Here is a 25252-nt window from a genome sequence, read left to right as displayed (position 1 = left end):
CTGCACTTTAGTGATAGTGGTTTGTCTTCTGTTTCATTCAAGCAATGAATAACCTAAGGTGCCACAACCCTATTAGTGTACATCCGAATCACAAAACATTTATTTTGCCTCCCATAATTGCAGCTGCCCCTAACTGCTCAGCGTTATTTTAGATCTATACTAACTTAAATCTCCTTTCCTGGATTTCTCAGTTAGGCCTCCTTACTTGCACTCCTTGCATTAGTATAACGCAGAATAAGGAGATACTGGTATACTGCTCCTTAAAGATTAGGTAAAGAGGTGGGGGTGTGGAGTGTCTAAACAACATGATTGTCACCTACCATTTTTTATCATTTGTTTTTGTGATGTCCTCTTTCTTTTACATAACATATGTTGTCATGAAGCACTTACTGAAATACTAAAATAGCCGTTCTGCTTCAGTGCGGTTTCAACCAATCAGGCTTATTGTCTCTCCTTTTTTTTCCTACCTGCCCTGTCCCCAGTGGTGAAAAAAGTGGCAGAATTTGAACTTCCCTACGTGAGTCTTCAGAGTATGAAAGAGTCAGACTGTAAGATTGGGATCAGAAAATGGTGAGCTGGAAGCTGAAGAGAAATTTGGAAGATGCATTAAAATTATAAATGTACTAGAAAAGAGAATCCTCACTACTTAAATTCTGTGTATTTGGCCTGAAAGCATAACACACAAAGCTGATTTTTTGATTTTTTTTTTTTTTTTTTTGGTAAGGAATATAATATTTCCTAACTGCTGGTCTTTGGACCTCTCAGTGGAATGTTGGAACTGACCAGTTTATATGATCCTGTAACAGTTGTTGATGGAATTTCCACTATTGCAATCAGCCAGTTACTCTTGAACACTTTCAAAATCTATAGATACAGATGGTTTGTTGTTGTTGGTTTTTGTTTGTTTTTGTTTTTTTGCCAAAGCCACCAATAAAGGAAACCTTTTATACTTATTTTCTTTTCTTTAGTTAATGGTGTTTGTTTGTTTATTTTTTATATTCAGCATTGTATCTCCTACAAGAAAAATGGGAGGACTGGGGGTTCTGAGCTGCAAATTGCAGTGTGTATGGGGGAGGTTGTTTTTTGGGAATTGTCTTTAAAGATCTCATTGCTAAATATTAGATCACAAAAGACCTGAATTATAGCAGTGCCACTATGCTTACGTGTCTGTCACGGAGCTATATAAAAATATTTTCAGACACTTGTAACTTGTCAATTTTAAATTTAACTGGACTGAAGCTTGGCATACATAAGCCCTTCTGTTAAATTCTCCAGTTTATAAGGGCTTACCTACATCGGGAAATTTAGTGGCAGAACTATAGCAGTACAGTTATACTGCTATAACTTCCTGTGTGGACACTTATTCCAGTCTGAGTGCTTTTTTGTGGTTTAGCTTGTGTGTATTGGAAATAGCGTAAGCCAAACCACAAAAAGGCACTCGTATTGTACAGTATAACTGTACTGCTATAGTTCTGCCACTAAACTTCCCGGTGTAGGTAAGCCCTAAGTTTTAGACACATGCAAGAGAAATATTAAATGGAGTTTTTTAATACTTGGATTCTAAATCATTGTTTTCCATATTATTGTGATAAAAGCAGATGAGCAATTTAATTTATTTCATACTGCAGTCTATTTCATAGAATCATAGATTATTTGGGTTGGAAGGGACCTCAGGAGGTTATCTAGTCCAACCCCCTGCTCAGAGCAGGACCAATCCCCAAATGGCCCCCTCAAGGATTGAACTCACAACCCTGGGTTTAACAGACCAATGCTCGAACCACTGAGCTATCCTTCCTCCCCATTTGCTACAATGCTGTAAAGAGTAATTTTTTTTTACATACTTCACAGATGTGTAATTTCAAAGATGTGACATATTGCTGTCTTTTATTACTTTTGAATAGTGGGATCTTTCTGTATCTATTACTGTTTGGTTATACTCCCAAGTGCATATTTATTGCTGAATGGAAATGCTAATTGTTGTGCTTAGAAATGTAATGTTTAATATTTTTGCATTTGTCAGGTATATGGATCCCTCTCTTGATAAAATGTTAATGGACTGTAGAGCTTCAGTGAATTTACTCTATATGCAGGTAACAAAAGAAGAAAACTCCTGATACTTCTAAAAGCTAATTCCCAAAATGCGTTTCCATTTTCATAATGTAAAAGCTATGTTTTAAATGTTGCAAGTTATCTGAATATTAAGTATGGCCAAGTACTTCTATCTTATTGTTTTTTTCTTTTTTTCTTATTTAAAAACAAAAGAAATAACTACGGATGAGCTTGTTCTATGAGACTTTTTCATGTACAAATAACACTGTCTAGTTTGCAAATTCTGTTTAGTGTAAGTAATTTATTCCATGCATACAGGGGATTTATTTAGACATTGGTCCGTTTGCTTCTCATGACAATATATGTAAGTCCTATTATGTGCTAGTGGTGTTAAGGCTGAGATCACACTAGCATTCTGAACACTTCCACTACTTATCATTTTCTCAAAAAAAAAAAAAAAAAAAAAAATCGTTTGAGGATTAAAATGTCTCCTGGTAGTCTGCCCAGAGGTTAATTTTTTTTTTGGAAGATTTCATAAAACTCCACTAGGCTTCTGTTTTATCTGAAGGTAGAAAAAAATAAATATCCGTAATAACTTTTACTCTCCTCCTTTTCTATTGAGAACTCAACGCAAATGGCTTCAAACCTGGCACGTGCATTGTCTTAAGCAATCTCTGTTAACAAATTTCACGGTTGTAATTCATCCTTGTGCAGCTCCACCCATGATCGTATTGGTGGAAGCTGTAGCGTAGACAGGGCTCCAATGTCCTTACCACTATATTGTGCTGGGAGGTCCTTCAGTGTCATGATTAATTACCATTTTTGCTTGCTAATTTTATTTTTAAAATTGGTAGTTGTGCCCCATCATTCCATGTGTTGTTACATTTTCTCTGTGTACTGGAGTCATGTTCTGCACAAGCAAATGAGCAGGTTGTCAGAGTAACAATAGTTACTGCTTTTCATAACCAGAGGTCAGGGGTTTGCAGGTACGTTGGGCAACGCTGAATTAGAAACCATTTTGGTGCAGGGACTAAGAGTTGAGTAGACTAAAAGTTGTGTGCAGCTGTCCAAAAATCTGAGCACGTGTTTTAAAAGATGTTGGGATATCTTCCCCACTCCCACAGTAAAGGGCAGATGGAAATACCCCTGCCCCCCCCCCCCCATTTTTAAGTTAAAATTTACTAACTCTTCTAAATAAGGCACTGCAGGAAATTGAGAAGAATTGGGTCAAACCCACAGATGGACAGATGCAGAAACTGGAATCGCTACAAAAAGCGGCAAACAAAATGAAGGTAAAGTGCTCTTTTAAAATGATATAAACCTATTGAGAGAATATATTTCAGGATGTAGACCCTTGAGGCTGCAGCCACATATATTTAATGTGGTTTTTCTCTGAAAAGTGACTATAAAAATGGCATCATAAAGTTCCATATTTATCCTCTCCTCCCCCCCCCCCCCCCCCCGCCTTCCAGACCCATTTTACAGATAAATTGAGATAGACACCAGATGACTAGAGCTGGGTGAATAATGGATTTTTTTGGTTCACTGCAATTCCAAAAAATTGAAGACAATTTTTTGGGTTAAACATTTAATTCACTCCAAAACAAAATGTTTCAATTATGAGCATTTATTAAACACTGTTAATGTTTAATAAAAGTGAAGGAAATTTCTAAACAACGTTTTTCTGAAGCAAAAAAAAATGAGTTTAATTTAAAAAATGTCAGAATAAAACATTTCCATTGTTTCAGATGGCGAGGAGGACGGGGAGAGAGGGGTTTGACTGAAACAACTAGTGAATTTTAAACCAATTCGCAAGATGGCTTGTTACTGAATCTGCATCTTTAGCCAAAAAAAAAAATTCAGATGGAAAAACTTTTCCAGGTCTAGAGGTGACTTCAAGGCCACAGTGAATTGCGATTAGAAGTCAGGTCTTGGTTCCTTGTGCCTTGCTCAGTTACTAGATCACAACTGCCTCTGTACAGAAGATCATGTAGGACACTATATTTCATCACTTTTCGATTCTGTGTTTCTGATTCAGGTTCTAGAGCTGGTTCAGGAAGTGCAGCACTATGGATATATACAGCTTGATCCCTGCACCTGTGACTATCCAGAAGTAGGCTCTTCTGCTGCTGTTCATGTAGGAAATAATGAGATTAGCTGCTGCATAAAGTTACCTAGTAACCAGACCAAAGAGGTCAGCTTCAAGATCAACAGGGTGAGGTGCTGGCAGGTCACTTTTCTAGTAAGTACCTTGTTGACATTGCAGCTCCCCAAATATTTCAACACATTTAATTCAAAATGACTTTTGAGATCAAGGCTGTATGAGATCAAGGCTGTCAGGGAGCCGGTCAGAGCTCTCTAGTTCTCAGATACCTTGCCCCCAGCGTATGTACCTTCAGCTGCCTTCCCCTAAGCTAGAAGGTGGAGTGGGACAGTGGAACTGGCACATGGGGTAGCAGAGCAACCTTAGTCAACTTTATGTTAGTGGAGATTTCACCCTTCGCAGAGGGACTCTTCCAGTACAGATCTCCATCTGCTTCAAATTCACTTTTGCCCTATAAGCCACACAAACTGAACCTGGCTGACTGGAGAGTCCAGCCCTGATTCTGAGTTAATACCTCTTTGTGGCAGTTTCTTCTCTTTCTCTTCAGGGCGCTATTACACAGCCAAAAGACCAAGGACACGAGCAGACCCTAGAGCTCAGGTTCGAGTACAATGATTCGGACTCATGGAGATGGATCGTCTTTTACACAAAACAGGTTAGCTTTAGGGCAGTAAAGAAAAAGTCCTTTGATGAAAAGTAAGCTGCTAGCCACTGGAGCTGGAATTTACTCTTCAGTGCTTGTGTGTGTCTCCTGTAACTAGACAACTGCTGTATCTGTGCCAGTTCAGTCTAAGGACAGACTTACATGGGAGCTCAAATGCTTCTCCCCAGAGAGAGGGTTGAGATTGGCAAGAGAAATTGCCCTGCACTGGGCTGCAAGCCCGTGCAGAGGTGTTAGTTTTCTTTTTTTATTTACTAGCCCAGTGGATAGTCACAAATTTTAATGTGGTGGAAATGCTTAACGATTAGACACTATCTTCCACGTGGTAGATGATGCACATGAATATTACATTCAAGTACATGTTAAATAAAAAACAGGTACATGATAGATATAAATCTATACCAGCATATTGTAAATAATAATAATTTTTAAAAATCCCTTTTTCCTCCTTCAGTACTGTCCCACCTCACTCATCTGGTCTCTGGCTGCTGTTCAAAGAAAAAGGTGCTCAAAAAGAGAAGTAGCCAATATACAGTTATGCACCAGAGCTGCAAAACTCAGAGCTGGATATGAAAAAACCCAGGGTTTTTTGAGGGGTGTGTGTGGAATCTGGGGGTCTTGGTACAGGCCCATCCCTAGTACTTTGCTTTTATTAAAAAAAAAAAAAAAAAGCAAACAAGGGAATATGGTGTGTTCTTCAAATAAGCTGTTTCTCTTCTTTCCCCTCCTCTCTCCTCCCTTTCCTTCCCCCCACCCCAAACCTGCCAAAATTAATAGCAGATAAGACTTTACAAGTGAAATCAGAATGCTTAATTTTTCATGCATTATTTCTGCATTCCAGTATGACTCTGTATTGTCCACCCACTTATGTAGTAGCTCATTATTTTGCTGCTACTCGGAGTTTTACAAGAACATGAATCACCCCCATATTCACAAGCCAAGAGGCTTCCCACTTTGGTCACTGTTATGGGAAGAGAGCAGCCAAATTGAAATTCCCTCATTGTTAATTTTCCTGCTGAATCTGTTAACTAGAGCTGTCCCTAGGCTCCAGGAAGTAGGAAAACTGCAACCCTTTCTTCAAAAGTGAGAGAGAGAAAATATAGCCTGAAAAGGTGCTGGGAGGACCCCAGGGCTTGATCTAAAGCCCACTGAAGTCAATGAAAAGACTCCTATAGACTTTGATGGGCTTTGCATCCGGCCCCAATAGAACTGGTGGTGCTGCCATGCCCACTGCTTTCAGTTCACACTACCACTGTAACCATGGCAGTGAGATTGGCTCCAAGCAATTGCAATATACTGTCAAATATATACTATCTGCATTGTTGCAACAACTTTTGCATGTGGACACAAGGGGATCTGAATTTAAGAGGTGCTGAGCACTTGCTGTTCCCATTTACTTCCGTTGAAGTTTTGGGTTCTCAGCACTTCAGAAATTTGAGTCTAAGGTGTGTTAGAAGTATGGTAGGTACTATACTTAATTTGGTATTGTCAATACCAATGCAATTTGCCTAAGCCAGCCTTGAATGTAGTTCAGCTGCTCTAGAGGCACAGAATAGGGGTAATGATAAGAGAATAACTTGTGGTACAGAACCCACAATAAAGACACATACCCTAAATTTTCTAAGTGGCGGTGTCAGGGTTTAGTCACAGTGAGATTGGATTGCAACTAATTTGGTGAGCACAAATATTTTAAACACATGGTAAAATTAACCAGATTAGGCAAGTAATAGTTCAGTAGTTACCAGGAAAAGTGGGAGGGGAAATAGAGTTGAGTAAATCTTTAACAAAAGAAACTAGAATATATTCGGTTTATCTACTTAGGCATTTCTACTGAGTAGCTGCTTAAAAAAGATAATATCAGAACAGCTGATGAAGACAACCAAAGGAGACAAAGAAATGGTGAGCAAAGCAATCTATCCGCATCTCTTGGTGCTCAAGTATATGGCAGCTGGCCAGCAACTCTCACTTGTCTATACTAGGGAATTTTTATGGGAATGAAATTTCCATTGCTGCTACCATCAATTCAGCTGCATCAGTGGCATCTGCAGTGTAGAAAAGGCTCTTGCAGCTTCCAGTATTTTTACTGTAGATTGAATTGCCAAGGTGGTGGAAATGTCGCAAAAAATATTGTGATCTGGATTTCAAAGATGACCTTTTGTCGTAATGGTGTTTAATGTTAGTCTTTCTCTATCCCCCTCTAGCTTTTATCACACATGACAAACCACACTTGTGTCTTCCCTCACTTGCTGTATTCAGGTCCTGTCTGAATTTTTGTTTTCTGCTAAGACATTTTGTTCACCATGTTTGCAGTGATCAGTCTGAAATTTTGAAAAAGTCACAGAGACAGAAAGGGCCTTTTTTTAAAAAGAGAGAAGTTTAGTAAACTTAAAAAGTAAAAAGGCTAATAGTCAGAAAGTTTCCTGTTGCCCTCAAATGTTTTTTTAAATTTAAACAGGAACATCTTTTATAGGTGTTAGATTTATTCATAATATTTGAAATTATTAATATGGGAAAGCACCAAACACCAATGTAACCATAAATTCTTTTTATGAAATCTAAAGGCCAAATGGTAGTTTATGCAGTTGCTATAAAGATGCCTAAAAGCCTAACTAATAAGCAATTTACTACATCCAAACAGTAACAAAACATTTATAAGCATATGATTAAGATACTTTCAAATGGGCTAAACCCAGGAGTGATTAGACCCATATTGGTTTGCTCAATGTGGTCAGGCAGGTACCGTATTAGCAATGAACCCTTTTAAGAGTTTACTTTTTATACCCTTTAACAAACAAGTGATGTCATTGCCAATTACTGACTTCTGCTAAAAACAAATTTGAGACAGTTCACCCTTATTTCCAGTCTTAATCCAGATAAGATTTACAGCCTTCTTTCTTCCCAAGGCCTTTCCTTTCTTATCTTGTCCCGCCATTCCTTGCTTACCAGCAGAACAATGGGAAGGTATAGGCTTGTTTCTTTTAAGACAGTTTGTCTTGTTATTAGAGCTCTTTATTTTATTAGTTACTTTTGGAACCATACATCCTTCCCACACTACAACTACTACTACTTATTCTCATGGACTTTTTTTACTTGCTGATTTTGGCCTTCTTTACTTACGCGCGTGCGCACACACACACACACTTTTTTTATATATATATATCTCCTTGACCAAATTAATCTTTACTTTTATACTTATCCCACAATAGGTGTTTCTATGGTGGTCTTAGCTATAGTGACTGAGTGCTAAATGTCAATACCTTTGCTGACATCCTGAAATTTGACGGTATTGTAGAACAGCTGTTATGTTCAATTATTTTTCTTTAAGAAGTGAAAGGAAGAGAATGCATGTGGGCTGCCGGATTAGTACTTGTATTATGATATCGCCATGCTCATTAAAGTGAACAGGAAGGCAACAAATGACTTCTATGTTCCGTTTTAAGCAATTAATAAACAAACATTGGGTAAATGGAGATGGAGACCAATTTGAAACTGATTTAATCTTTAAACCCCAAGTTATTTGTAGTAGAGATATGCTAACATTTTAAATGTGGCAGTGATGGCTAATTTTCAAATGCTGCTGCTACTACTGTTTAGTAGCTATAGTGATTTTGAACCGAATTAAGGAAGTGTAAATAAATGAACTAATGCCCTACTCCTGCTCCCATTGGATTCAACGGAAACTGGGCCAGGCCCAATATGGTTTGTCTGTATACTTGTTTTCTTTGCATTTTTACTGTGTTTTAAATTTCATTACTCTGTGTAGCAGATTGAGATGCCTGAATCCCTGAAGAGTAAAAAATCCAGCGTCCAACAAAGTCAGGTCAGTGAGTGAGTGCGACATACCGAGGTACAATCCACACTGAGGCCAGGTCTACGCTACAGACTTGTATCGGTATAACTATGTTGCTCAGTGGTGTGAAAAATCCACAGCCTTGAGTGACATAGTTATACCAACCTAACCGCCTGTGTAGACTGCTATGGCGACAGGAGAGCTTCTCCCATCAGCATAGCTCCCACCTCTCAGAGAGGTAGATTAACTACGCCAACAGGAGACGCTCTCGCATAGGCGTAGGAGCATCTTCACTAAAGTGCTACAGCGGGACAGCTGTAGTGCTGTATGTGAAGTCAAGCCCTGAGTAGTTGTCATCCGTACCCATTATAGTGCCTTGCTGCTGTAGCCTCCAACTTGGACTGCTCACAAACAGCCTCCAGCACGTAAGTCACTCCCAGCTCTGGCTGTGTGTTCTGCAGCCAGCCAGCCACACCTTGGCTCTTTATAGCTATAATTATGCTGCAGGGTGACCTGAACATATCCCCAGTCCAAGATCTTCCCTCCGAAATGTATGTCTTGTACTGCCCAGCCCTCTCCTGGATAGCACAAATATATTAAGTCTCTTATTCATTTAAGGAAATAATATGCCAGTTTATCATTTTAAATAGTTACCCAAACACTTCAATTTAAACACACTGTATTAGATCAAATAAAACAAGCTTATTAACTACAAAGAGATTTTAAGTGAGTATAAGTAATAAGGTATAAAAGTCAGAAATGGTTATAAGAAAAATAATGAGAAACTGCTTATTGGTGCCTAATTTAACAAATGATATTAGATTCAAGCAAAGTTTGTCACCATATGCTGCAGCAGATTACTGGCCAAACTCTCAGGTCAGGACCCTCCCTTCCCACCCAAGTGCAATGGCTGTTTTCCTTTGTCATCTTACGTGCAACTAGAGACACACAAGGGGAGAGAGAGAATGGGTGTTTGCCCTTTCTTTTTATAGTCCTGTCCCCCACTTTGAGAACTGTTTACAGCTGGGAGCAAGATGATGGGCAGTCTGCGTGGAAGGAAACTCCATGCTCTTTCTTTGCTAAGATGTAGATTTTTGCCCCCCTCCTTCTCCCCCCCCTTCCTGCCAAAGAATGGCCTCTTAGTAGGTAATGGTTCATCAGCTTTGTTTACACCTGGCTGAGGCATCAGCTCGCCCTTTGTCTCTGAGGAACTGGTTTGGCCAAACCCCAGACTTATCTGGAAAACATACTTTTAGTCATGATCTCAACTTATGTTTATAACTTCACATATAATGCTGCTACATGCATTTTGCCATATTATTGATCAGCACATTGAGGTTTTTAAATGATACTTCACAAGGCATACCTTGTACAAACAATAATGTAGGAAGTGAACACAGGTATATTCTATCAAAGTGAGAAATTGTATAAACGAAACATAATTGCAAACAGCTTTGCTTGTTAATGCTGTTTGAGCAGACCACTGGGTTCCTTACCTGGGCAGACTCCCATTGAGTTCAGTGGAAATTTAATTGACTAAGTGTCAGAGCTGGACAAATACAGGAATTGAATCTTGTTTAAATAAAAATGCTAATTTGCTTTGATGGGTTTAAGGACACCCCACCCATGTATTTTTGGGGGGGGGGGGGGGAAAGGGGAGTTGGGTTTTGTTTTTTTGCTTTTTGCAAATATTTGCATGAGTAGAAATTTTTTGTTTGCAAGAATGTTTGTGGAAAGCAAAAGTTCATACTTGTCTATGTATGTGTATCCATTGGCAAATGTTTGTGCAAGTTATATACTCAAACAAGTATTTCACTAGGATTATTTGTTCACATAGTATTGTTTCTGTTCTCTGATTAGATAACTCCCAATCAAGTAAAGAGAATTCAAGAAAATTTCACAGTCACATAGAGCATATAACAAATTACATGTAACAATTGCTCAAAGCATCATTCATGGCTAATACTTCTTGCGCACCTATTGGTTAAAATATGTTCACTTAAACCAATAGTTGAATAAGATCCAAATATAAAAATTGAAAGGTAACAAATGTAAACCTAATAAAAAAGTCCTTTTTATACAATGCAGAGTTAACCTATGGAACTCATTGCCACATGATGATAAGACCAAGAGAAAAATAGATGTATAAGGGCTATTAACCAACCACTAAATGTGCTGAAATTAGGAAGTAATTTTCCTCCATGAGCAAATTATTCAATGATTGTCTGTTGTGAGAGGTTTCTTGTCCCTTTCCTCTGAGGTATCTGGTAGTGGGCACTGTTAGAGACAGGCTACTGGACTAGATGGACCACTAGTTTGCTCCAGTATTGCAATTCCTATGTAAAAATCCACATCTGTTTGCAGATAAGTTGTCAATGGAAAAAGGGAACTAAATTGTCTGAATAGATCGTTCACTGTCAATCGTTCACCTAATGCTTGTAATGATTGAGAAAAGACCCTAGAATTTGAGCCAATAGCCTCGTCTGGTGCATCATTAGAAGTGAGAGTTTTTGCACTTCTGCTTTTTCTCAGTTGTGTGGAATGGTCCATTTGAGAGACATCTCTTCTGATTCTAACATACTTCTCATACAGCCTACTTTATTAGCATTGGTAACATATAGAGTGACATTTACTCCAGTGCAGAGGTCCACACAAGACCCTATACAAAAGCTTTAAATGAAGCTTAAGAGGTGCATATGATCTTGAGGGCTCTCTGTACTGCAGTGAATGTCACTCATAGTGAATTCTAAAAAGTAAACTGTTCACTTATGCTAGATCCAAGTGCTTGCTTGAGCTGATTTTTATCTACAATATTAGCCATTTTATTGAATCTTTACATAAGATGCTGATACTTTCTGCCTAAACTTCAAAATCCTTTCTCTAAGCTATAAGACCGCCAGTGGGGTAAGTTTTCAATCTTTATTTCTGGTTTTAAGATACCAGACTGTAATTTGCAGTGTAAATATTCTGTAATGTTAACAACCTGAGGGAGGAGGGAATTGATTGTTGGACAGCCCGTCTGTGGAATGCACTGTTACATTATCAAAAATGCAGACAATAAAGATTTAATTTTGATTCAATCTTATTCAGTTGAACCTCTTAACATCTCCTACACATCTCAATGTTAAGGTTCTTGAGGCTCCCTACCCCACCCCCCTTGTTGAAGCCTTAATATCACTTGGTAAGATGCTTGAAAAACCTTGCATAAAAATTACTCTTTCCCTAACAGGTTTTTTTAGGTTAAAGAGAGAGTTGCTTGGGCTGCCTCTATTTACTCTCACCACTACCATCTTGATCTAACACCTTGCTGATCTTCCTTCTAGCTAGTAAATTCTCAGAGTATTTCCTGGAGCCCCAGGGTTTGGGGCTTCTGACCTGTGGATTTGAAAATATTTACCAGAGCTCCACTCTAGACAGCTCCAGCTGAATTTAACCCCTTTGCCCAGGAGGGATGGATGTTTAATGAACCACTCTACCCAAAATAATCTCTAGAGAACTATTTCTGGGTATTTTTTGTCTTCTCATGGGAACAAGAAATCTGACCTTGTTTTTTCTTGCCGCCTCTTGGATGCTACTATTAGACCACCAAGATAGCCCACAAAGAGTCTCTGTTTTGTAGATTATCCAGTACAGCTATAAAAAAATTAATAGGAAGTTCAAGAATCATCCGCTAGATGGAAATAAAAACAATGGTTGACAGGCAGTAGATAGGCAGTCCATAAATACAATGAGGCCATGTTATGGAATGTTCCAACATCTAGACAAGTTTAGAATGACTGAAAGCATGTCTACACTACAAACCTAAGTTGACCTATATTAGGTCAACTTACAGCTACCGCAGTAATTACTGTGGTGGTGCATGTCCACACTACCCTTCTTGGGTTGAGGGTGTATCTCCTCACCAGGAGTGCTTCCACCAACCTAAGAGAGGCTGTGTGGGGAGCTGAAAGCCCGGTCCCTCAGCTCTGTTGGCAGCTCTCTGCCAGGAGCCTGGCAACCCCACTGGTTTATGGGCTTCCAGCAGGCTGTCCCCCCCCGCCCCCCGCTTCTCCCCATTCCCCACTGACAAGACCACCAATGTGAGGGACACAGTGTCTGTGTAGACATTGCATTGCCTAATAACACCGACATAAGCCTTTCACCTCTTGTAGAGGTGGAGTAATTATTTTGGTGTAGTAGGGCACTTAAATCAGTGGGAGGAAAGCTGTAGTGGGGACACTGACATAATTAGGTCGACATAAGCTGCCTTAATGTTGACCTAACTCTGTAGTGTACACTAGCCCTGAGTCTTCGAGGAATCTCTGAACAAGGGAACTGAGATAACTATTGTGTTACTGCTAGGTGAAGTTATAAACAGAATTTTGTACAGATGATAGAGAAAACTAAGGTTGCCACAATTTATATAACATACATTTTTATACATTGCTTTAAACAATGTATTTAATGTGTAACTCAAGATTTCAGCTGTTTGCAAGACACATAAAAGAAAAACAATGCTCTAAATTCTCCAGATAAAGTAATCTGAAAATACATGTCACATTAGCGTAGAGGCAGGCCCATGTTAAATGCAAACTTGGACACTAGAGAAATTGGGCGACATTGTAGTGGGAGAGTTTGAGGTAGTATCTACCACCTATTGGAAGAGATCTGTTCTCCCAACTAAAAGCTTAGAACAATGATGGCTCTTTGAGGACAAAAGAAGAGCAGAATGCAATGCATCCATTCACAAAGGTTGGATATGAATAATTACCTTATGTAGGCCCCAGTCCTGCAAACATTTGCCCACTGTGATGGATTCCCCAGGGTGCAACTTGAAACTGGGGTACTGCTGAGCTGTCTGTCTTACCAATCTGAGCTCCCTGTCACACTGTGATGCTCTGACAAGCTGCAAGTCCCTCCAGGTCCTGCACTCACGCAGCCATCCACAGGCAGCAACATATCCAGCTGAGTTACACAAATGCTTCTCCCAGCCACTCATGAACTAACAAGAGAGAGGCTCTAGCTAACTCCCCCCAGCTCCCCAGCCTAGGGACCTAGAGCTGTACCGTTTTGCCTTGGTCAGAAGCCTGACCAGTGTAAGTTTATTCCCCAGTCCATTCCTCCCTCATTGTGGAGAGGACTGGCATAAGCCCTTGTTCCTGAGCAGTTTTCCCTTCAGTTTTCAAGTAACACACTGTTTTAGGTAAAATATATAAAACAGATTTATTAACTACAGAAAGAGAGATTTTAAGTGATTATAAATTGTAAGCATTCAGATCAAAGTTGGTTACGTAAGAAATAAAAAGCAAAGCCACAATCTGAGTTCTATAAACTAGACAGGATTTGAATCAAGCAGGGTCTCACCCTGATAGACAATACAAGCTGGTCACAGATCTTCCATACACAGGCTGGAAACTCCCTTCAACCTGGGACCACCTTCCCAGTTCAGTCTTTGTTCTCTGGACATACGTCCAGGTGTTGAGCTGTGGAGGAGTGAGGCCAAATGATGATGTCACTTCCCCCTTTTACAGCTTCTTCTAGCTTGCTGGAAAGATCCTTTGCTATGATGTGAGTCAAGCAACCTCCGTTGTGTACGTGCTATCTCCGAGAGGTTTCCATTTTATACAGTTCCTGGGTAATCCTTGTGATTGTGTGTATTCCTCTTAATGGGCCGCCATCAGTTTCTGGATGCACCATTATTGTACCCGAAAGACTGGTTGTGGGTGTGTCCAACTTCACAACATATTTCAGTAACATATATATATATATATAGCAAAACTTCATAACTCCACTTACAATGATAGCACATACAATTTAACAGGATATTAATGTTCAACAGATTAAGACTTTTAAAAGATACCTCACAAAGCATACTTTTACAAAACACATCATAATTATATCACCATGGTAAATATGGGGGTTTCAGGGTGTTGCTTTGGGGTACAGAGTGTCACACCCACATGTCTAACTTAAAGCATGTGAGTATTCCCACTGACTTCAATAAAATTGCTCACTTACCAAGTTAAGCACATGCTTGTAAGTATTTGCTGGATTGGGACATTATTATTCAGGCATAACACCAATAAAAAGCAGCCCCAAATGTCCCAATTTGTCCCATCATTAGAGCATTGAAATAAACATTACTGTAAACATTACAGTTTCCTGCTCCAATAAGCAATTATCTGTCTCCTAAATGCTGACCTAGAAGTGCCATCCATTGCATCAATAAAATAGGATAATGTCTGATAAACTTTTTTTTAGTTGCATTAATGTTCATACTTATCGCTGAATGTCTATTCGTTTGTTTTTTTTGGTTACTGTGATTTGTGTGCTCTTACTGTATTTAACTGTGTATTTGTTTCTTTGCAGATAGCTCACTCTGGTTTTATACCAAGAAAAAGGATTTTGGTTAGACCAAATAAAGAGGATGGTGTTTTTGAGAAGATAAGAGAGGAAGATCTGTGATAGATTATTTAGAACTGCCTATAAAAATATGTTGCAAAGTATCAATTATATTAAAATAGTCTTCAATTTAACAATACCTTATACATTTTTCTGATTCCTTGACAATTATAACATTCTTGATCTTGTAGTTTTAAAGATCCAGTTAACCACTCCCTGGAGTTAGAACTTGCTACAAATTTGAAGAAAAAGTGAAGACAGGGCAACATAAAAACATCTTACATTTCTTATATATGTGTATTTTTATAACTGAAATTAAAAAAAATTGAAATAGAAAACAGTCTACTGAAATGTTAGAGCTTGAGAATTTTATTTTGCATTAAAATATAAAGTTTTAATTAGTTGAGTGTTGGTTTAAATATTGTGACAGTGGTTGAGTGCAGCTCAGTGTCGCCATCTCTGGATTATCTGGGAGGTCCACCCATTTCCCTTGGACACATACCTTGCCATGATCATTTATGCTCTTCCTTATCAAGGGCAGTGAGCCTACTACAATGCCCCCATGCTTCTAACTGAGCTTCACTTAATGCTGATCTGGAGACTGCAACAGTTGCTGAATGCAGCTGTTAATATACTTCCTGGCATAAGAGGAAGGGAATCAGTTATACCTATTAACCCACACAGTGGAATCTACATTGGCCGCTGATACGTCTAAGAACATATTTAAAGGTCTTAGGACTTGTCTGCACAGGGAATTCATGGGGAAGTTAGTGCAAAATAGCTAGGGTGTGAATTTAAAGCACAATAGCTATTTTTCACTAGCTATTCCGGGTCTCTTTCCCTGTGTAGAAAAGCCTTTAAGTGTTCATATATAAAGTCCTTCAAAGTGTAATCTCTAAAATGATGAGTCCATGCCCAGCGGTTATGCTGAGGCTGTTCTTGGTCCCTAATTTCAGCCAGGACCAAGCTACAGGGAGAACTTTCTCAGTCGAGGCACTCTGGGTTGTAAGAATTACTGAGAGGGAGGTTCCTTGGCAGCCTCTAGGGCACTCTGCAAACCCTGCAAATTTCACCTGGCCAATCCTTGACCAGTTTTTGATCCCCATATTTTGCACAAGCTGGTGGGGTAGATACTATGAGGCCTGTCAGGAATCCTTCTGTGCCAGCTTGCAGGGTTCTGACTGAATGTGAAGTTGGGCTGGATGATTCTTCTGATCATGTGTTGTGTTTATGCGTGCTTTGTAGTATGATGTGCAGATGCCTTATGATAGACAAAAATACAGCACACTACAGTTTAAAGGTGATCTGCAAAATTTAAAGAATACCTTTCTGGAAGATGCTGAATGCCACAGAAAAGGCCCTCTCCTGCACAGGCTCTCCTGCAATTTCAGTGGTAGGGCATACAGGATTGGCTCCAAATAGCAGAAGAGGCATTTCAGGATGTTAGTAACTTAAACTTACTCAGCATAGACTGGCATACAATCTTCTTAATGCAGTAAGGAAAATCCAATTGTTTTTAAATGTCTTGTTATACTTTTATACACAGAAAGCTGCCATTTAAAAAAAAATGCAAATTGCTTCTCCCCTACAGGCAGCCTGCACGCTCTAGCCTTGGTTTGTATGACAGACTAGCAGAAAGCATGTTTCATTGATGTCACATTGGGCAGAAGCTAGCAATCATAGGAGGAAGGTGTCTGGACTGAATGAATTTACAAAAAGGGGAGGGGGGTGCTAGAGACAAGGTTAGTAAGACAAGATGTCTCTTAAAACTTTTTAGTGGATATGTGACCTGCTGGCTGGCTGTATCTTGAATTACTCTATATGTAAATGAGTCTTTCATGTGAACTATGTATTCAGCTGAATAGCAGAAGGTTTAGAGAGACATGCTGAAAGTGGTTGATCCATCATTTGATCTACCTCCTTCTCTCTTTAAAAGACAGGCATATCTGTGAGTGATCTGAGAAAGGAGCTGGGACCCAAGAATGTCTAAATTCTGATCTCTGTTGTATCTGTGGCCTTGGCCAAGTCACGTAACCAATTATCCCCACTTTACTGATGGAGAAACTTAAGCAAATACTTATCTATTTCACAGAGGTATGGTGGGGACTAATTCGAGAGTCTCTCAACTTAAATCACACTTTCATCTGAGTTTTTACCCACTGTCACAACGTAAGCTGATGGGCCAGTGCCTGGGCCAGTATATCAAAGCTGCTGTCCGAGCAGAATTTTAATCCCTTTCTTCAAGGTTTTCTTTATTGAGCAAAACAGTTCAGTGTCAGCTCAAAACAAATCTATAATAGGCTCTATAGTTCCTTCCTGAAATCCAGAAACTGCTGCCTGACCTTTTCTAAAGCCTTTCCCCACTAAGGCTTCTATCCCTGCTCCCTGCAGGGATCTCCTTACAGTAGAGCCCTGCGCAGATACAGAATTTGTATTTGCATCCATCTGCGATCCACAAACATGGGCCACGGATATAAAGCAGATATCCACAGATTTGCAGGGCTCTAGATATAAAATTTGGATCCAATCCGCAAACATGGTCTATGGATATAAAGCAGATAAAGGGCAGTATGTCACACACATACACAGCAGCACCATGTGATTAATATTACTATACCTGTGAAAGAATAGAAGGAAAATATTTCCCATTTTTTCAACTTTAGTTTGTATGTTGTCTTCTTGTTACACTAATAGTCATTTCCTCTGTCTGGGCCTTTCTGTGACCCTAAGTACCCTTGTACTCACACCTTACACATAATTGTAATAATCTTTGTACAACATTATTTGGTCATTACACAAAGTAAAACCTATTTCCCCGTGCTACTTTTTCCCCCTACTGTTACCACACCTTCTTGTCAATTGTTGGAAATGGGCCATCCTGATCATCACTACAAAAGTTTTTTTTCTCCTGCTGATAGTAGCCCACCTTAACTGATTAATCTCGTTATAGTTAATATGGCAACACTCATTTTTTCATGTCCTCTATATCTTCCTACTGTATTTTCCACTGCATGCATCCGTTTCTTTAGCCCACGAAAGCTTATGCTCAAATAAATTAGTTAGTCTCTAAGGTGCCACAAGTACTCCTCATTCTTTAAACTAGGAAAACGTCTGTAAAATCATAACATTTGGTAGTGGGATTCAGGAACAGGGCAGTACTTCACAAATGAAGTGGATGTTGATCTAGTCAGTTTTTAAAAATGAGTTAACAGTTTGAAGTGCTTTACAACATTTTCATGTTCTCAACTTTGAAGTCTGATCTGTTTCAACTAGCTACTACTTGTGCTTTTTTTTAGACATAAACATCACTGTTTTTAGTAAATTCACACAGCTCAACGCTTAACAAATAACTGGACAGTAGAAAATTACAGTACATATGATACAAATTGGCTGATAAACTTCAATAGGGAAAGATTTGTCAGTGGTATAAGTGATGAGTAACAATTACCAAACATCTATTAACTGCTTGAAACGTTCTTTTAAAGATTTAAAGTTTTCAACTGCTCTAATACTAAACTAAAGGCACAGGCCTACAATGAACAGTAGAATAATGCTAATAACTAAAATAGCCACCTTTTGCTTAAGCTGTGGATGGTAGCAGTTATCTTCATTAATCATACCCATTATATTGTCATTCTGAAAAATGAAATCATTGCTGCTTTAACAAAATTTAAATTACCTGTAGTCCATTATTGTCTTAATAGTAACAGCTGCTACTTTTAAAAAATGTACAAACATTTTTAGCAGCATGTGATGGGAAATCACTTGAATGCCAAAAAATGTTAACAATGCATAAGAAATATTGTTGGTATTAGGCTTTAACAAACATCAAGAATCAGATCAGAACCTTTGCTGTTGTTTGGTAAAAGTGTCTAATTATTATCTTCATACCTCAGGTTCCTTCTGGGGCAACCTTAAGCACAAGCCACTGCTTGGAACCTAAAAGTTAACTAGGAAAAAAGAGTCTTTATTGCCTCAGCAAACCCAAACTTCCATCTGCCCCTCAGCAACTGGAACCAGCAGGAAGGACCATTCATAGACTGAGCACTGCTTTCCACTGGCACCAACCCTCCAGTATGAACAAAAATACACACTTTAGTGGAGTGGTGGGTGGTGTGGCCAGAGCACCCCTAACCCTGGAGTGCCCCTAGCACCAGCACTGGGTGAGCAGCACGGCTGGAGGGCTCCCAGCCCCAGAACACTAAGAGGACAGAGCTGCCCCAGAGCACTGAGGGGGGGCAGTCCGGTCCCAGCACTGGATGGATGGGTGGCACGGCATGGCCTCAGCCCCAGCCTTGTATGCCTTTGCCCCAGCCTCTTGGCCACAGAAGAGCAGGAAGGGAACTGAAGCAGGCAGGAGAGTGTCTGGGGGCAGAGTATGGGTGGGGCCACACCAGGCTATTTGGGGAGGCACAGCCTTCCCCTGCTTATGCTACCTGCTGCCCATACTTTAGGCCATTCTCAAAATGATCCAAGTGTTTCACTTATGTCTGATGCATATATTCCTTTGATTCCTGTCAAATTGCAAGACCAGCCATGGTAGACTGATGGTAAACATTTAGAAATGTGTTAGTTTTATCATGGGGGCCTATAATAAATTCCAAATAGGGCAGAATACACTTCAACCACTACACGATGTAGAGGAAAGAATTTCAAAAGTGTCACAACTTGCTCTTACGCCCCAACCACAGCATTTGTAGACCAGTCTAACCTGTAGGTACACACTTTTAGCATGGGAAAGCTGACTATAAGAGGAATGCCAAAGACTCCAGTAAATCTGTGACAGTAAGGGGAATTGGGTAACAATTCCCTGTGAAATGGTCTGAACAAATTGTTATTCCATTGTAAAGAATCTAGTCAGAAAGTTTTGTGAAGAGAATTAAAAAAATGCACCGTGAAAGAAATAATTCAAAACAAAATGAAGATCAGACTAAGTATATGTAAGATATTATAACCAGTTCTCTGTGAGGGAAAAGAATCTGTGACTATGCAAAGAGAAACAGTAACATCACTGGCAATTATTCTTATGCATGAAACTTATCTGGGACAGACTTTGTGTTCCTTAGGGTGCAGGAAGCTTGCACAGCCCCTGTTCATGCTGTACCCGTTCTGTACACAGTGAAGACTTATAGCTCCAGGGCTGTCTGTGTGGCACCTTCGCCAGCACTATTTTTTTTTCCAAATGGCCTGAGATGAACTTCTTTTTAAATGGTTGAATATTACATTCTTAAGATCATTGTTTTAAAAATAAAAATGTACAAAGCCTTATTAAGAAACGTGAATGGAAAGTGAGAATTACCAAAAGAAGAAGCACAAAAACAAAAAAATTCTCACTATTTTATGCTAAATTAAGGCTAAAAAATGATGAATTATAAGTAAGGCTACGATTTTGTCATGGAGGTCGCAGAATTATGGAATTATGATTTCCAAAGACCTCCGTGATTTCAGCACCTGCAACAGGGAGCTGTGATGTGCCGCCATTACCTGAGGCAGCGGGCCCCCAAACACCCAGCTGCCGCAGGCAGGGTGGGTAACTTGCAGCTCCCAGCCACTGCGGCGGACAGGGGGACCCCCGCAGCTCCCTGCCAGCCGTGGTGGCAGGGGGATCCCCACAGCCCTCAGCCACCACAGGGGGTAGAGGGTGTGACATTCCCCTGGTGTTATTGGGACCGATGATCTGCTAGGTCACTCCAATCCTCGATTCTGGGAGCCAGCCTTACCCTGCTCTGCTGTGAGAACCCCCACTCCTGGTCTGTTCATGCACAGCCTCTGGCATGTAAACTACTCCTTGGATTGTGCAACTGAATGACACTAGCCAATATCTCCGGTCCCAGACACAACCCTACGAACCTCAGTCTTGCAGTGTCCAGTTATGCCCACTGGACAATGCAAGCTTATATGAGTTCATCAATTTAACAAAGAAATTGATATGCACCAGGCTTGTTATCCCAAGGGGAGTCTCTGACACGCTTCAAACCAAAGTCACTGCTTCAGGTAGAATAAAAAAATAAATGTATTAACTGCAAAAGACAGATTTTAAGTGATTATAAATCAAAGCATAACAAGTCGGATTTGGTCAAATGAAACAAAAGCAAAATGCATTCTAAGCTGATCTTAACACTTTCAATGCCCTTACAAACTTAGATGCTTCTCACCACAGGTTGGCTGGTTGCCCTTCAACCAGGCTCTCCCCTTTGATCAGCACTTCAGTCGCTTGGTGGTGGTGTCTGTAGATGGAGGTGGAAGAGAGAGAGAGAGAGCATGGCAAACGTCTTTCCCTTTTATCATGTTCTTTCTTCCCTCTTTGCCCGTGACCTGTCCCTCACTTTTACTAAAAATATCCATGACAAAATCTTAGCCTTAATTATAAGGCACTATTAAAGCAGACATAATGCTGGGAATGGGGGACTGGAGATGGATCATTTGATGATTACCTGTTCTGTTCATTCGCTCTGAAGCACTTGGCATTGGCCATTGTCGGAAGACAGGAGACTGGGCTAGATGGACCTTTGGTCTGACCCAGTATGGCCAATCTTATGTTCTTATAAAACTAGTTTGTAGCTTCTGACAGCAGCCCTGAACAGTCCCAATGTCACTCTTCAGCATACTGGTGAAATACTTTTCACCTCATGTTAGTTTCCAGCATACTGCCATGAGCAAACTAGCCTGCTTTTACAAGCAAGTTCAGTATCAGTGCCACTTTTATTTTCTTTAAAGGCAGCCATGTTGTAAAGAGGATATTTTGTTTCCTTTAGGAGATTTTTAAAAAGCTGCGGGCTAAAGAGCTGCATGATCATTAATTAGCAAGTTTACCAAGTTAATTTACAAACCTTACCCACACGGAAATAATTTCTTCTAATATAGCAAAAGCTGTTTTAGATGCAAGAGTTTTAAGTGTATAACCACTTCTTTAGGCGTTACTGAGATGAAATAAACCTTTACGTTAAATGCTGGTGCATTTTTCTAACCATTAGAGATCTGAGGCATCGGGTGCTGGTCACTGTTGGAGACCGGTTGTTGCATTGGATGGAGCTCTGGTCTGATCCAGTGTGGCAGTTTCTATGTTCCTATGCTATGGCTAGTTGCTATCACTTCAAGACTTATGAGCTATTTCTGGTATTTTAAGGCAGGCATTGCCTTGGTACCTGAACCCCTGAAGTTGTACATGAACACTGCAGACAGGAGGTGTGATTGCAGCACCCCTAGACAGCCCTACCTGAGCTAGCTGTGAGTTGGAGTAAGGCACGTGGGGCTGCATGTGCTAGCCTAGCCCCCTGCCCTGGTCCCAGCCTGGAGTGGTGCCCACCTCCCCCTGCTCCTGCAGCCAGGCTTCGCTGCTCGATCAAAACTTGCTGGGGTTGGCCGCAGGGGTGTTAGAACAATGTTTATAGTGGGGGTGCTGAAAGCCATTGAACCAAACTGCAAACCCTGTACATCAGAGATCCCAAACTGTGGGGTGTCCCCACTAGGGGGGCACGGCTGGGGCCCAGGCCAGCCCCCACAGGGCGTGGGGAGGGAGTGGCACCCAGCTCCATTCCTGGCCCAACCCCAGGCTCCCCGCTCAGGGATCCACTCCCAGCCAGCGCCAGGGGCCCTGACTGCCAGCTGTTCCTGGAGATCTGTTCCCGCAACCCAGCTCCCAGCCTTGGCTCCATGGGGCGGGGAGGGGATGGTTGACAGGATAAGGGGGGACCACTGCTGTACAGTTTTCCCCAGGAATTGAAATGGGGGGGGGTTGGAATATTCAGGGGAGGTGAAGGCTGATGAGGGTTGAGACCATGAGGGCAAAGGTGGGCTGTACGGCACCAGAGTAAAAACTGAAAAATGTTTCATGACCATTTTATTAGATTTAACTCACATTTTAAAATCATCACAAAAATTAAAGTTGGCTACTCAAGCCTACCATGAAGCACTATATCTACAGCCTTCTTGGTTTCGTGTTGTAATTTTGCACTCTTTGGTGTCTTCTTGTATGTCCGGTACTTCCAGTCCTTCATGATATGTTTATGGTACCCCATCTCAAAAAAGATATATTGGAAAAGGTTCAGAGGAGGGCAACAAAAATTATTAGGGGTATGAAACAGATTCCATATGAGGAGAGATTAAAAAGACTGGGACTTTTCATCTTGAAAAAGAGACAACTAAGAGGGGATATGATAGAGGCTTATAACATCTTGACTGGTTTGGAGAAAATTAATAAGGAAGTGTTATTTACCCCTTCACTTAACACAAGAACCAGGGGTCACCCAATGAAATTAATAGGCAGCAAGTTTAAAACAAACAAAAGGAAGTATTTCTTCACACAATGCACAGTCACCTGTGGAACTTTCTGCCAGGGATGTTGTGAAGGCCAAAATTATAACAGCGTTCAAAAAAGAACTAGATAAGTTCATGGAGGTTAGGTCCATCAATGACTATTAGCCAGGATGCAACACCACGCTCTGAGTGTCCCTAGCCTCTGTTTGCCAGAAGCTGGGAGTGGACAACAGGGGATGGATCACTCGATGATTTCCTGTTCTGTTTATTCCCTCTGAAGCACCTGGAATAGTCGCTTTTGGAAGACAGGATACTGGGATAGATGGACCATTGGTATGACCCAATATGGCTGTTCTTACATTAAAAATAATTATAATAATCAAAAAGTTTAGTACAGAAACTTCCCAAGATAATGACCTCTTGAGAGAGCGATGATGTGAGATAATGACCTTAGCAAATAATGCATTTAAAAAATGTTGGCCTACTAGGGAATGTATATTTATATAAGTTTCCCAGTCACAAATCTAGCATTCTGGAGTGAAGTCACTAAAACATAGTCCAATGCTCTGGTCGCTGCTGTTTGTCGTGCCACCGCTCACTCTATTGCTCCGTCCCAATGGCCCTACACTGTCACCTTCTGCTGCCACCTGCCACTGTGACCTCTGCAAGTCGGTCTCTCGAGTTTCCACCCAGCTCTCAGTGATTTCAGCTGAGTTCTCAGGGGGGGAATCTCACTGCTAGTGCAGGCTGGGCTGTCTCTTCCACAGAAACACTGTCCCACAGCAGGTCTAAGCACTTAGACCTGATTATCAGTGATTTCAGCTCTGGTGGTCACTTAACAAACCAAAAGACTATCTATGAACCTAATCAGCTCTGTCTTTAAACAGTGGAGAGGGGCAGGTCAACTAGTACTTGTGACTGAGGCAGACCATCAAGCAAAACACCTGGCCCCACCCTCTCTCTTGATGCCCTCAATCAGCACAGGGTAAGTACAGGTTTCAGAGTAGCAGCCGTGTTAGTCTGTATCCGCAAAAAGAAGAACAGGAGGACTTGTGGCACCTTAGAGACTAACAAATTTATTAGAGCATAAGCTTTCGTGGACTACAGCCCACTTCTTCGGATGCATATAGAATGGAACATATAATGAGGAGATATATATACACACATACAGAGAGCATAAACAGGTGGGAGTTGTCTTACCAACTCTGAGAGGCCAATTAATTAAGAGAAAAAAAACTTTTGAAGTGATAATCAAGATAGCCCAGTACAGTACAGTGCCACAAGTACTCCTGTTCTTCTTTTTGAGGGTAAATACAGTTCTACTGCCCTTTACTCATACAATAAGAATAACAAAATTTCAGTACCGCCCCCGCATTCAAGTGATTTGTAACCCAACCCTAGCCAAAATCTATCACTTGGGCAACACAGCTCTATTTGCTGGATACCTGGGTAGATTAGGTGTGAATGTAAATACAATCTCGTCCTGATTGTATTTCCCCCCAGCTCATCACTAGCTGTCAGGGAGAGCTCATTTAGACTTTGCTTACAAATCATCATTTGACATGATTAGGTTGGCCAACATCACCGAAATGAATGCACTGACATTGTCATAAAAAACAACAGCTGTATAAGGAAGCTAGTCTATGTTCATACTTTTCAAATCTATTATACTGTTTCAGATACATATGCTGTATATGCTTTTGAAGTGTGTATTAATGTTTTAATTTGGCAACACTACATGTGACTAGTTCACAAAACTGGGGGGGGAGTTGGGGAAATTCAGGGGGGGTAGGGACACCCCTGCTGCTGTACAGAATGGAATCCACGTCAAGCCAAGGGGTGCGGCAGCACGGCCAGTTCCAGCAGCCAGGCAGGGTTGCGGTCTCCCCCCAGGGCAGGGCCCTAGCAGGCTGCCCTGGCGCTCCGCTGTAGTCATGGGCCCCTGGCGCCGACCGTCCCGGGACGTGCCGAGGCGCCTCGCACCGCGGCCAGGGGAGGCAGGGAGCCCCGT

The 25252-nt window shown here is 40.7% G+C and overlaps 1 protein-coding gene across 5 annotated transcripts in view; it reads left to right on the top strand.

The window, feature by feature from the left end:
- The window catches only part of SNX31 (sorting nexin 31), a 60942-nt gene extending 45619 nt beyond the window's left edge, over nt 1-15323 (top strand). The window contains exons 7-14 of one of the 5 annotated variants that reach the window (XR_004644787.1): nt 483-570; nt 2021-2090; nt 3249-3341; nt 4088-4291; nt 4701-4808; nt 6636-6713; nt 8021-8634; nt 14953-15037. Coding sequence is in view for 4 of the 5 variants with exons in the window: in XM_034763387.1 (XP_034619278.1) it covers nt 483-570; nt 2021-2090; nt 3249-3341; nt 4088-4291; nt 4701-4808; nt 6636-6713; nt 8578-8634; nt 14953-15048 (794 nt within the window). In the remaining variant the exon portion in view is untranslated. Of the gene's footprint in view, nt 1-482; nt 571-2020; nt 2091-3248; nt 3342-4087; nt 4292-4700; nt 4809-6635; nt 6714-8020; nt 8635-14952 lie in introns of all 5 variants that reach the window. The other 4 variants (XM_034763390.1, XM_034763388.1, XM_034763387.1 and 1 more) reach the window with 4 other exon arrangements.
- The last annotated feature ends 9929 nt before the right edge of the window (nt 15324-25252 follow it).

The sequence above is a fragment of the Trachemys scripta genome, chromosome 2 (genome assembly GCF_013100865.1).
Source record: "Trachemys scripta elegans isolate TJP31775 chromosome 2, CAS_Tse_1.0, whole genome shotgun sequence".
Classification (NCBI taxonomy): Eukaryota; Metazoa; Chordata; order Testudines; family Emydidae; genus Trachemys; species Trachemys scripta.
The sequence above is the reverse complement of the archived record's forward strand: the minus strand, read 5'-3'. Positions and strand labels throughout refer to the sequence as shown.